General features: G+C 41.3%; 1 protein-coding gene across 1 annotated transcript in view; it reads right to left on the reverse strand.

The window, feature by feature from the left end:
• The window catches only part of fig4a (FIG4 phosphoinositide 5-phosphatase a), a 60,847-nt gene that overhangs the window by 42,128 nt on the left and 6,665 nt on the right, over positions 1-12,054 (reverse strand). Inside the window, exons 5-11 of the mRNA XM_027000907.2 lie at positions 10,479-10,635; positions 9,370-9,420; positions 7,617-7,765; positions 6,815-6,943; positions 3,912-4,012; positions 3,497-3,659; positions 807-904 (exon numbers count right to left, since the gene is read on the reverse strand). Of these exons, the coding sequence (XP_026856708.1) occupies positions 807-904; positions 3,497-3,659; positions 3,912-4,012; positions 6,815-6,943; positions 7,617-7,765; positions 9,370-9,420; positions 10,479-10,635 (848 nt within the window). The remainder of the gene's footprint in view (positions 1-806; positions 905-3,496; positions 3,660-3,911; positions 4,013-6,814; positions 6,944-7,616; positions 7,766-9,369; positions 9,421-10,478; positions 10,636-12,054) is intronic.

Raw genomic sequence — 12,054 nt, forward strand, 5'->3', positions numbered from 1 at the left:
GTCCGTCGTTCAGAATAGTCACTCTTAGTATTGTCCACAAGGGGTCAAATGTTCCAGGTGGTGATTTTCATTGATTTTTGTTTTGACTACTGAATGGTGATCCCAGCAGCACTGTAGTCTGGTCAGGATGGAGAGACAGCCTATGTTTAGGGCACCTTTTCTAGCCCCCTCCCCTTTCAAGGTGAGCAGAGGGGATCCTGAAAAGGACTGATCAGTTGCAGATGCAGCTGCCGAACTGCTCTCCTTTCTCCGTCTAAGTGCCAGACGACTTTCTAGTAGTCGCCGCCCATGTGCTGGTTCATGACTAGGAGTCCGGATTCACAGTCCTGTCCCCTTTGCCACTAGCCCATTGCCACAGGACTTTATCGGAAAAAGGGGTTTGGGGAGGGGGGGGGGGGTGCAGCATTACAGGAGCCTACACGTGGATGTCATAACACGCCAGGGTGCAGGTGACATCCATATGATCTTGAACAGTCGTTGAACTTGATCTTGTGGAATGGGAGACCACTGCCCCACTGCAGCCTTCTTATGCCATAACACACGTTCAGACTTCTTCCTCCTGTCTGCTGTAATCTCTACAGGGAGTACAAGACTCCAGGCGACATAGACTTAGGGCTCATCAGCTCTTGCAAGCCTCACCACTGCTACTAGGTCACAACCCAAGGAAAGAGACAGGGTATAGCCAAAGATTGATATTTGGAGAAATCAACTCAATATTACATAGGCTAATCAGTGAACAATTCCTTAATGCCTAAAAAAGAAAGCATCCTTCAATTTCATCTTAAACAAAGAATAAGTTTTCAAACCTTTACAAGGTTGAGAATGATGATCGGAGAGCCAAACCTCTGCAGCATCTGGTCAAAGTGAAGCGCAGCAACGTGTGCATACGGGTCAGCCTGATCCACTGAGAGACAGAAACCAAGCACAGTATATAAATGTAGCCATTTGTGGATAGTAATTTAACCATGGCATTTTAACAATACAACCATAGCCAAAAGTTTTGATACTGACAAATTTTGGTTTTCATAAAGTTTATTGCTTCAGTTTTTTAGATCCTTTTGTCAGTTCTAAAGCAATACAGTATGGTATAGTGCAATTATAAGTTATAATTATAAGTACAATTATAAGCATTTCAGAAGTTTAACGTTTTATTGACAAATATATCCAGTTTAAGCAAAGATTGATATTTACAGAAAATTGCTTGAAATTCTGCCTAAGAACACTGCCATGAATAAGGAATGGTATCAAAACATCCTCCAAGAGCAACTTCTCCCAACAATCCAGTAGCAATTTGGTGAACAACAATGCTTTTTCCAGCATGATGGAGCACCATGTCACAAGGCAAAAGTGATAACCAAGTGGCTCGGTGAACAAAACATTTAAATATTGGGTCCATGGCCAGGAAACTCCCCAGATCTAAATACCTATTGAGAACCTGTGGTCAGTCCTCAAAGAGAGGAGGTACAAAGAAAAAAAACCATAGAAACTGTGATCAACTCTAAGCACTGATTAGGCAAGAATGGGTTGCCATCAGTGAAGATTTTGGCCAGAAGCTGATATTCAGCATGCCAAGGCAAACTGCAATCTAGGAAGTAAAATAGCAAATATTAAGTCTTTGCTTAAACTGGATGTATTTGTCAATACAAAGTTTTAAAAAGATACAAAATGCTTATATTTGTACTTCACTATACCATATAAACATCTGACAAAAAAAAATTGAGGCAGTAAACTTTGTGAAAACCAAAATGTGTCACTCAAAACCTTTGGACCTGACTGTACATAATAATCAAAACATAAAAAAACAAAAACATCATCATTAACTTTAACACCTGCGACAAAACTGGACAGGGATAGAAAGATAAATTGGCTTCTGACTTCAGCCTCTTTATAGCAAAGTCTATACCACCATTAAGCTGTACCACTGAGCAGACTGTAAACACTACTGCCTACTGGCCAAACAACTGTGTAGAAGAGATCCTGAAGAAGAAGGGAAATGTTATGAGGAGCCAATGTCATAGTAATAGTACAACAGCCTCTGGCTGTCATGATCTACAAGGCTCAGAACACCCTGCAGCAATCAGAAAAGAAACCCCCCCCCCCCAAAAAAACAAAAAAACCCAGGGCTCACAGTGACGAGGTGAAAAGCCAAGGAAAGGCGTTGTTTGGAATTCAAGCCATAGAGCCATGCTTCCAAGGTAAGCTCCTTCCACATGCCTACTTCCAGAGGCATTAAACTCATCATTATGCTCCACTTACTGAAACTCTGCCCAGCAGCACCAACTCTATTGTTATAAGTGAGCTTTCATTTCATCACCTCTTCAGTTGTGTAGACTAGCAGACAAGCCATGTGCACTGACTGTCTTGTATGAAACCATCAATGGACTTGAGTACACTCACCCAGAAGCTGTTTTGTTGTGGTTGTGGATTTTAACAGGGCAAACCTGAAAAGGGTTCTGCCAAAATACTACCAGCACATTAAAATTCCCACCAGAGGAAAGCAAACACTTGATCACTGCTTCACTGGTAAAGTTTACTGGATTGGAGATTACACTTGTGGTGAAAATGTCCTCAGAAAAAAAAGAGACTTATTTTATTGTTTAAGAGAGATGAAGTTTCTCCTCATCAGAGCAGGTGACAGTTTTCCGATTATGTTATTAAATTCTAAACTATAATGAGGGTAAACTGAAAAAGACTGAATTCCAAACCTTCAAAGTAGCTTTTCTCTGATGGTCAAAACCTTTAATGAATGTCCACCAGAGCAAACTGGGCAAAGTGTTGGAACGAGAGGATCAGTGTACCAACGCCTGCGTATGTGCAATGATAAGGGCATTAGATCCTTTTCTGTGGTTGCCTGAGGTAAGCATGCCTTTCCATTCTGGGGGAGAGATGGACATGGGCAATGGAAGGATAAGAGGATTAGGGGTGCCAAATCTCTCAACACCTGAACCGGGCGCATACACAATAACAGTGCAGGCAAAGGAAATGAGGCAAGAAATGGAGAAAAATAAAATACTAGCAGCTAAGCAGGCGTCTGTGCCATTTTCTCTGAGGATACCTAAAGGTAAAAGATTAAGCAAAAACCGTGAAGCACAAAATACCAAGGTACTGATAGTACTGTCAGTACTCTGCGTCAGGATGATTTTTCCTCTGAAGCACTTCTCAAAAATTATCACAATTTGAGGAAAACTTGCAGTAAGTGTTAGCCAGGTAGACAGAATGATACTGCAGTATCCATTTTGGTGGCACATTGGACATAGGTGAGATTCAAACCTATTAGGACTTAAACCAGGGCCCTTTCAGGTACACTACATAATGCTAATGGGGTGATATGATAAAGGGCACACTCGTGTCAGCTAATAGTGCCATGTAGCCGATAGAAACTCAAAGGAAATATCTGCCGTGTGTTTTGATGGTCTTATACAAGTTGATGGTAAAGGATATGGTAAAGACATGACAAAACCTGGCTGTGAGGTGCTTGAGAGAGGGCAGGGCTTACGGCGTATTGGCGGCTTGGGCATCATGGTGGAGATGTCCTGAGACCAGTAGAGAGGCACAGAGCCTCGCACTTGCACATAGGATGAGTAGCTTCCCGCCATGAAGGACATCACCGATGCGTCATGGATGATCTGCTCCGTCTCCACCTCATTTGCCACGTCGCCCTTTGGATGGACACATACAGATATGCACATGGACACGCAGTTTGTGTTTGTCAGGAATTTTGGTGCCATTTAGTGTTAGTGTGCAAGTTAAGCACATTATATATGTAAAGCACAATTCTGCCAGTAATGGCTGTTTATAAGTTTGGACACCACAGAAGGTAGGCAGAGTGGAAAAACCAGAGCTACACAGGGATATGCCTCATATTCATGAAGCCCCCGTTCATAGCACACAGGAGTCATAAGCCCCCGTACCTCACAGTTGGCCCCTCGCTTGAGGAAGCGGGTCCCCGCAAAACGGCTGGAGCGGCGAGCGATCAGCGTCACATAAACCGGCCGCCCATAAATCAGCAACTCTGAGACCAGGAGTTAAGGATGAACAAATACGTGTGTGCATGCATGCGTGCGTACACACACACACACACACACACACACACACACACGCACACACACACACACACACACACACACACACACACACACACACACACACACGCAGAGCCAAGACAACCACAGTCCTTGCTTATTCCCCAACATTTTTAAAATTTCCATAGCGACATGCAACAACAAAATAATCTGGTGTGAAATGCAAGCTTCGCGTCAAGTGAGCCGGATGGGTCAGAGAATTCTAATGACTGTTATGGCCTACCCCGACCCAGACTCAACACCTGCTCAGTGTTTGGCAGCGAGCCGCCCACTGCTCCAAGATAGGCTCTTTCAATGGCTATAGAACCATAGCGAGCAGCAGGACGTGGTGGGCGGAGCTCACCAACACCGCTGAGTGAGGAGGTTGGTTGTTACTAGGACAGCTTGTTGCTTAGCAACTGGTGGCTCCGTTAGCAAAACTGAAACTAAGGAAAAATGCTTAATGTGGTCACTGAAATATACACTAGCAGAGAGAAGAGGCAAAGAACATTTGAGGCAAAAAAAACATGAGCCAGAGACTGGTTGCTGAGAACAGTGCACCAGAAATGCAACTGACCCTATTACATGAAGACATTTCTGGCAAAGCTGCAGTACTATGCCATGTGCCATTTGAGACACAGGCATTAGTCTACCAAGAATGTAGGCAGATGACGTACAGGCCTGAAAGCAATGTCATGAAAACTGAACATCATGGAGGAATGGTATTACTCAACCTCCATCTCAAAACTCTTTCTGCAGGAGCATAGTTCAATTAAGTGGGGAATCATGTGACTTAATTGTCTCTCATTCTTGACCTTGTTCTATTGATCTTGGTCTGTTACTGTTAAAGGAAGATAGCTTGACTTGGAGAAATAGGTAGCTAGCCTGAAGCTGTGGCTGTGTTGTGTTTATGCCATGAATAACAAAAACAAATCATGAAAAGCTCTGATCAACTGCAGGTCCATCTTTAACCTAGAAAAGCTCTGATAACACAGCCAAATTAAACACACAGGAATTCACACAAGTAACATTTGCTTCTTGTCACATGTGCATATGTATATATGGAGCCTTTATAAAGTTGAGTATAAAAGTATAAAAGCTCAATTCCATGCATTCAGTAGTAGAATCCTCAAGTCTTTATATTCTCTCTCGCTTTTGCTAAGCGCACACAGACTACAGCAGCAAAAAGACAACTGTTTTCATGGGTGTATTACCTCCAAACCTGGCATATTCCAAAGCAGGACAAGTACACATGCATAAACAATGTGGAAAGTGTATTTTGGCATGGCGCTGGACAAAGGCTTTAATCTCTGCAGATGAGAAGTCAAAACACAAACACAAAGGCAAGCACATGAAAGAGGAAGAGAGTGAGGGTGGTAGAGACAGAGAGAGAGAGAGAGAGAAGGAGACAGAGGGGGAAGAGACAGAGAAAGGGAAGAGGAAAAGTAAGAGGAAGAGAGAAGGCTTTAGAGAGAGGATGAATTTGTAATAGTATTTAGCAGGCATACAAACCCTATGGGCTTTTTTGTTGTTTATTTAAAATATTTAATCTGCTGGCCACAAAACCACTGGAACCCTTTTAAATGAATGCATGTTACAGGGTATTTGTGTCATCCTGACACTTTTGAGCATGTATAATTTCTAAGTGGAGCTACTGTTTTTGTTCAGCCAATGCCATTTAGTTCTGCCATTGGCCACTAAATCTACAACTCCTCTCACTTACTGACACTGCAGGGCCTTCCCTGGCAACTCAACTTGTTTACTTGCCACAGGGCTGTTACACACAATAACTATGCAGAATCAATTCGTTTTTTTAAATATGCATTTAAGCCATATCCTTTTGGCATTACACTTAAATCTCGTTCATAATCAGTGTGATTTAAAATCGGTGCTCTTCATAGTTATAGTCTCTTTTTTGTGGCTTTCCGTAGCTGACCACTAATCCTGATTTAGGTGAAACATTCCTAGTAACTACTTCTGTCAATACAAAATGAATAAACATCTGAATAAACTGGGATTACCAAGAATTTCTTCTCAATTCTACTAACTTAGAACTGTACCTTACAGCTATCAGAGCACATGCCTGAAAACATTTCTGGGTTCTCTGAAAAGTAGATGGATAAAAGTTTAATGTATAATATGTAACGACACACACAAATAAATATTACAAATACTAAGAAGAAAAATTCAGTAGTAGTCAAAGGTTTAAAAGCTCGCTGAGGACTCCACGTGTCCGCAGGACACCTCCATCAAGAGAGGAATGAGAAAATTAGAGGCAGAGAAAGCTGTGGATGGCTTGAGGAAGGGAACACTGAAGAGGGGTGACAGGACCAGTGAGCACTAGAGTCGCACCAAGAAAACAACAATCCTGTTTATTTGACTTGAAGCTGGCACAGAAAACATTAAAAGATTGCTGTAAAAGTAAACCTAAGACAGTTTCCCAGACATGAATTAAGCCTTGCCTGGAAATAAATTGTGGTGCTAATGGTGAATTACCTCTTTCTAGTCCAGGCATAGGCTTTTAATCTCAATCTAGAAAACTCAAGGTAAACCTTTATCACGTGGCTCAACATAAGACAGCTTGATCGATACAGAATTCAGAACTAGTGTGGCATGTACTTGCTTGTGCGCACACACACACACACACACACACACACACACACACACACACACACACACACACACACACACACACACACACACACACACACACACACACACACACACACACACACACACACTTTCAAGGATACTAGATTGGCCGCAGAAGCCATGGATGATATACATAAGCCAGTCTGGATGCACTGTGTCCTTAATGTTCTCCAGCAAACAGCTATTCCACACATATTTAGCGTAAGGTTCATTCCTCAGGCTGTGGACCACTGAAATAGACAAGAAAACAGACATGTAATGTTCACATATAAAAAGGTGAATAATATTTCATATGGACCCATTATCTTTTTATAAGCTTTAAGAGTTTAAAGCAACTTAACATTTCTTATTAAAGTATAGACTGACACTTTGGTATACAGAGTTATTCTTTGGTGTTTTAATTAAAATACAGTTTCTCTGTACACTGTACTACATATTCAATTGTAATTTGTACAGTATTCCAATACTTTTTTCAAGTCTCCAGAACTTGATGGATCTAAGAGTCTTAAAAGTAATATAAAGGATAGGAACTGGTGAACTTTACACCTGACTACACTATGACTACAATGCAAGACTCCTGGTTTCTAAAAGGATCTTGACCTGGGTTTTAAGGTTTGAAGGCTAGCCCTGTTACAATATGTTTAAGCCCACTGAAAAGCAGCAGAGGAGCAGGGTGAAGCTTGCCATGATCAAGTAACCAAGACAATTTAAATATTGCATGGGTTGGAAAAGAGCACACTTGTCATTTAATGGTAATGAATTACAGACAAAAAGAGAGAGCAAATAATCACGTGAGAAATAAGAGATTGATGGATATGTGAAAAGTCAGAGAGAGAGAGAGAGAGAGAGAGAGAGAGAGAGAGACAGAAAAGAAGTTGCACAGGAAGACAGACAGACCCAAACCTTGGGTAGGAAGACCCTCATCCTCAAAAATGTCAAAGCTGTCCTGTTTGCTAGTGCTGGTGTGAAGCTCCTCCACTTCACCGGGGTCACAGGGAGCTCGAAGTAGGGTCAGATTATACTGCAAGGAGTGGCTCAGGTCGTAGCTATAGCTAGAGGTCAAAAGGAAAAAGAAGAACCATCCTTCAAACTCAACTGGACTGAGAAAGCAATGGGTGACGTGAAGCTTCTTAATGGTGAAAACTGGTGAAAACTGCAAACTGCACCCACTGCTAGGTGACAGCTGGTCATCTAAAAAGTAAAACACAGGAGGGGAAAGGTCTTGTTTTTTGCCCTTGTTTTGATTTGTCTTCAGACACCTCTGATTAATGTGGTTTTCATCTGGGCAAAATGCAATTTACAGACTGCTGACATTTTAACTAGTCTCTCTCTGTGTGTGAGCCATTGCTTTGTAACTTTAAAGTGGTGTGAGAAAGTCCAAAATTTAATAAGCACTTAAGCAATTTGACTGGCCTACCCCCACCAGAAAATTCCAAAGCCTAAAATGAGGAACACTGTAAAAAACGTAAAAAACAGCTAACAATTTCATCCTAAGTGATGAAAATTTCAGTTCAGAAGGAAATGGGACCCTGAGTAGCATGTATTTAAGCAAAAGGTTAGCTCTTAGGCAAGGGGGAAGAAAAGAAAGAAAATGCCCTAACTGGACACACACGTGATGAGCCTGACATTTGATATGAGTCAGTGATTTTGTAACAGACTGCTGGATAGCAGTGATAGAAAAACAAAACTCTATACAGGGTTGTAAGTGGACAAAAAGTCTGCCTAAATGCTCACTTGACTGAAACAATCCAGTGTCACAAGGTTACACTGGATAAAAAAAACCTTCAGAATGAATGTCAGTAAAAGCTTTTCATAGAATCCCCTTTACTTGCCATCATGGAAGGGGGGATTGAACATAGTCCTTGCATACCCAGAGCATGTTGATAAGGCTGTGGTGAGAGGTAATGCCGCTTTAAACAGAGGTGCTGGGAGTCAGACATTTAGTCGCCTGGCATATACAGTCTCACGTGCACACTTGTGCATCAAGTGGTTGCTAGGAGTGGGAAACAACAACCTTGTCACCACACCACCACACCTTGTCCTTGTGACCCTTTGCAAGATTTCAAACCTGCAACAAATGTGATATTAATTTAAACCTGCCAGAATTAACCTAAAATGTGCAATTACATTATAGTAAAAAAATAAATGTTTCCACATATAAAATATGGTTTAAAAAAGAAATGAAAATCTTAAGATAGGTATCTCCACATGCAAGGCTAACTTCAACACCAGCTTTACTGCTTTTTACACACACATACAATCACAATTATACTAAAAGAAGGAAAAAGACAGTGAACAAAGACACGTGAACAGACACAAAAGCCAGGTACATTACCAAGGTCCACCAGAAATACAACACATCCTGTGCTCCTTACTACACGCACACACACACAAACACGCACACGCACACACACACACAATGGAGACAAGGACAAAAACGCTACACATGGTTTTTGTAATGACACAAAAGCAACCTAAAATCAACCAGGATCAACCATGTGTCACAGACCACGCTGCCCCACACTCCTTACGCAGTTACAAACAGGATCAACTTTGACCTCAGGTGAGGCTTATTTAAGGCCCAATCATGCTGTGTTCTGTACAAGATATACCAAAACACACGTGCGCGTGCACACACACAAAAAAATACACTTACCTGAAATAGAAGTTACTAGACAGATCCACATTCTGGAACATCCTCAAGTATCTGTGGAAGTGCACTAAGGGTTAAAGGTGGCACAAGCAGTGAGCAACATCAACACAGGAAGAAATGGAGTCGCACCTAAGATGTGATTTGAGAGCAACACAGTATCACACGTAAAACAGCACATGCATTTTGGCACTAGCTGTCGGCATGTTATTTTCTGCCATTCCCGGGTCTCATGTTTGTAAATAGGACATATCAGTTGTCATCAGCAGAATTTTAATTTAAAGATTATATGATCCATTCAGAAACAAACTCCAGTATAACTGGTCATGGTACATTGTCTTCATGATAGGAGCACAGTACTATCATAAACCTTTTGTGAAGCTTAGTCAAATATGACAATGTTTGACATCAATGTCTGTGGTTAGAGAAAGGCTCACTGCTCATACAGTAAGATAATGATTCTGTAATGGTGTTAATTCCTTAGTTTACATTACTTAGACTTTATTAATGCTCAAGTTCACAATTAGCTAATATTAACTAATGACATACATCATTCCGTTGTACAAAGCTTTAACACATCTTTGTCCCTCAGCATCAATAATTGGAGTGCTGCTTAACAACAGCTTATACCAGCATTAACAATACACGTGGGGAGTAATTTACTTAACCTGTTCATTTCTTTATTGTCCTCTTAATGAAACGTATCTGGGCAATCTATTGGACATCAACACTTAAGAAATGTCAGTCTCTGTTACAAGTGCAATAATGAAGATGTTTTGTCCATCCCTATGTGATCATAAATGGCTAAATAGAGAGCTTTGTGCTCTGTCACATCTGTCAGAGTAATTGTTCACTGCAGGGATGAAGCCGCAGGTGTCTTAAGCCACAGCTGCTTCACAGAACTGCACGCACACATGGGAAGAAGTGAGAAATGTGTGAATTACTACTTGAGGTTAGTGTGACCTATACTTGAAAAATGAAAGTGGGTGTTTGTGTGCGTGTGTCTGTGTGTGCGCACACGTGCATACGTGTGTTTGTGTGCGTGCGCAAGAGACCGACCGAGAGTGTAGTGATGCAGTCACAAAGAGAAATGAGAAATAACAGCTTAAACTTACCTGGCCTCATCAGGATGTGTGATTCTCACTGAATCATTAGGAATGTAGATCATGTTAGTGTCTTCTATCTTATAGATGGAGTGACCCCCAATGTCTGCCATTTTACGCCGCTTGGTGATCAGGATAATGTAGTAGCCCTCAAGGAAACGAACAAAGCCTACAAAAGCAGAGAAATAAGACCCATGGCATACGTGAATGCACATACACACAAACTGCGTCAACTTCATTCACGTATAATCATTCACGTATAATCATACAGACTAACATGGCAAATAAACAACAAAATCAGTTTGTTTTTGGTTCAATTCATAGTGAAAATAACGTTTTAAAGCATTTATCCCAGAGTTCATCCATTTACACAATATTCATTTAGAAGTCTCATAGTCCGTGGCCTTTGTACTAAGAACCAAGTTAGTTTCAGCAAACATACGGCAGTGTCCCAGTATCGAATTCTACCAGTTCAAATATGACTAACAAATATGACTGCAACTCTCCAGACGATGTATTGGATCATAATCAGAGCCGGTCTATCTACCCGTCTACTAAAAAATCGTTTCACGCCAAAGTAGTACATGCTGAAGTGCAGGGAGCATCACTTCCTGTCAGCGAGTGTCACACATATGCAAACTGTGACACAGATGTGCTAATCATGACTAACCAAAATCACTACATTACAGTGTTTACTGCTCATGGGATAAATAAGTAAATGACAAAAACACCAGGAACATCTCTAATGACATGTACCAAACCAATTATTCAACAACAGTGAGCAAACTTTACAAAATGTGCTCATTGCCGGCGTGCAGCTGGGAGACAAAATTGTGTGGGCTATTTTTATTTTTTTTATTTATTTTTTTTTTAAAGATATGTCTGATCTAAAAATTAGGTCTATCAAGAGCATTATAAGGCCAGTTCAGTGTTTCATGACAGATGCTAGACTCAGTAGGTCTATTTGTGTTGTGCGTGTTTGTGTATCAATTTAAACTTAATTCCTCTGTTCAATGTCATGGCGCTGTTGTGTAAGGCTTATGGGAGGTAAAGTGAAAGCGCTGCTTGTCTGCGTAATTATTTCGGGCTGCGAGCCAACTTGTTTTGTGTCAATAATCAACATTGGGCCGTATGTAGGTCAGGACCCAGAGCTGCATTACTGCCTTCCAAAATCTTCCTAACAGATTCTCACAGCCGCATGCGCAGTCCTGCCCAAACGAGCTCACCATCACAGTGGCGGATGCTGAATGAAAACTGGCTAGTCAACTCTTCTGAGTGTTACCTCGGGCACATGTTCGGAAGTATTTTTTAAGTATTTATTTGTTTTAACTGTGACTTTTTATATGCAAAGCGCCTTATGAAACTGGATGGATGGATGTCAGATGGATGGATATTCACTCACTCATGGAGAGCAAGCAGGAAACTCTCCAGAAGGTGGAGGTGTCATAATGGTGCTTCAAATCAATGACACTGTGTCCCCTTGTTTTTACCTTTTTACTTTGTACTTTTGAGCACAAAGTAGAGTGGAAGTGCTCTAGGACAAAGCAAGACTGAGCTCAAGTGTTTTCCCTAGCCCCACATTTCTATT

Source organism: Electrophorus electricus, chromosome 8 (genome assembly GCF_013358815.1).
Source record: "Electrophorus electricus isolate fEleEle1 chromosome 8, fEleEle1.pri, whole genome shotgun sequence".
NCBI classification, from domain to species: Eukaryota; Metazoa; Chordata; class Actinopteri; order Gymnotiformes; family Gymnotidae; genus Electrophorus; species Electrophorus electricus.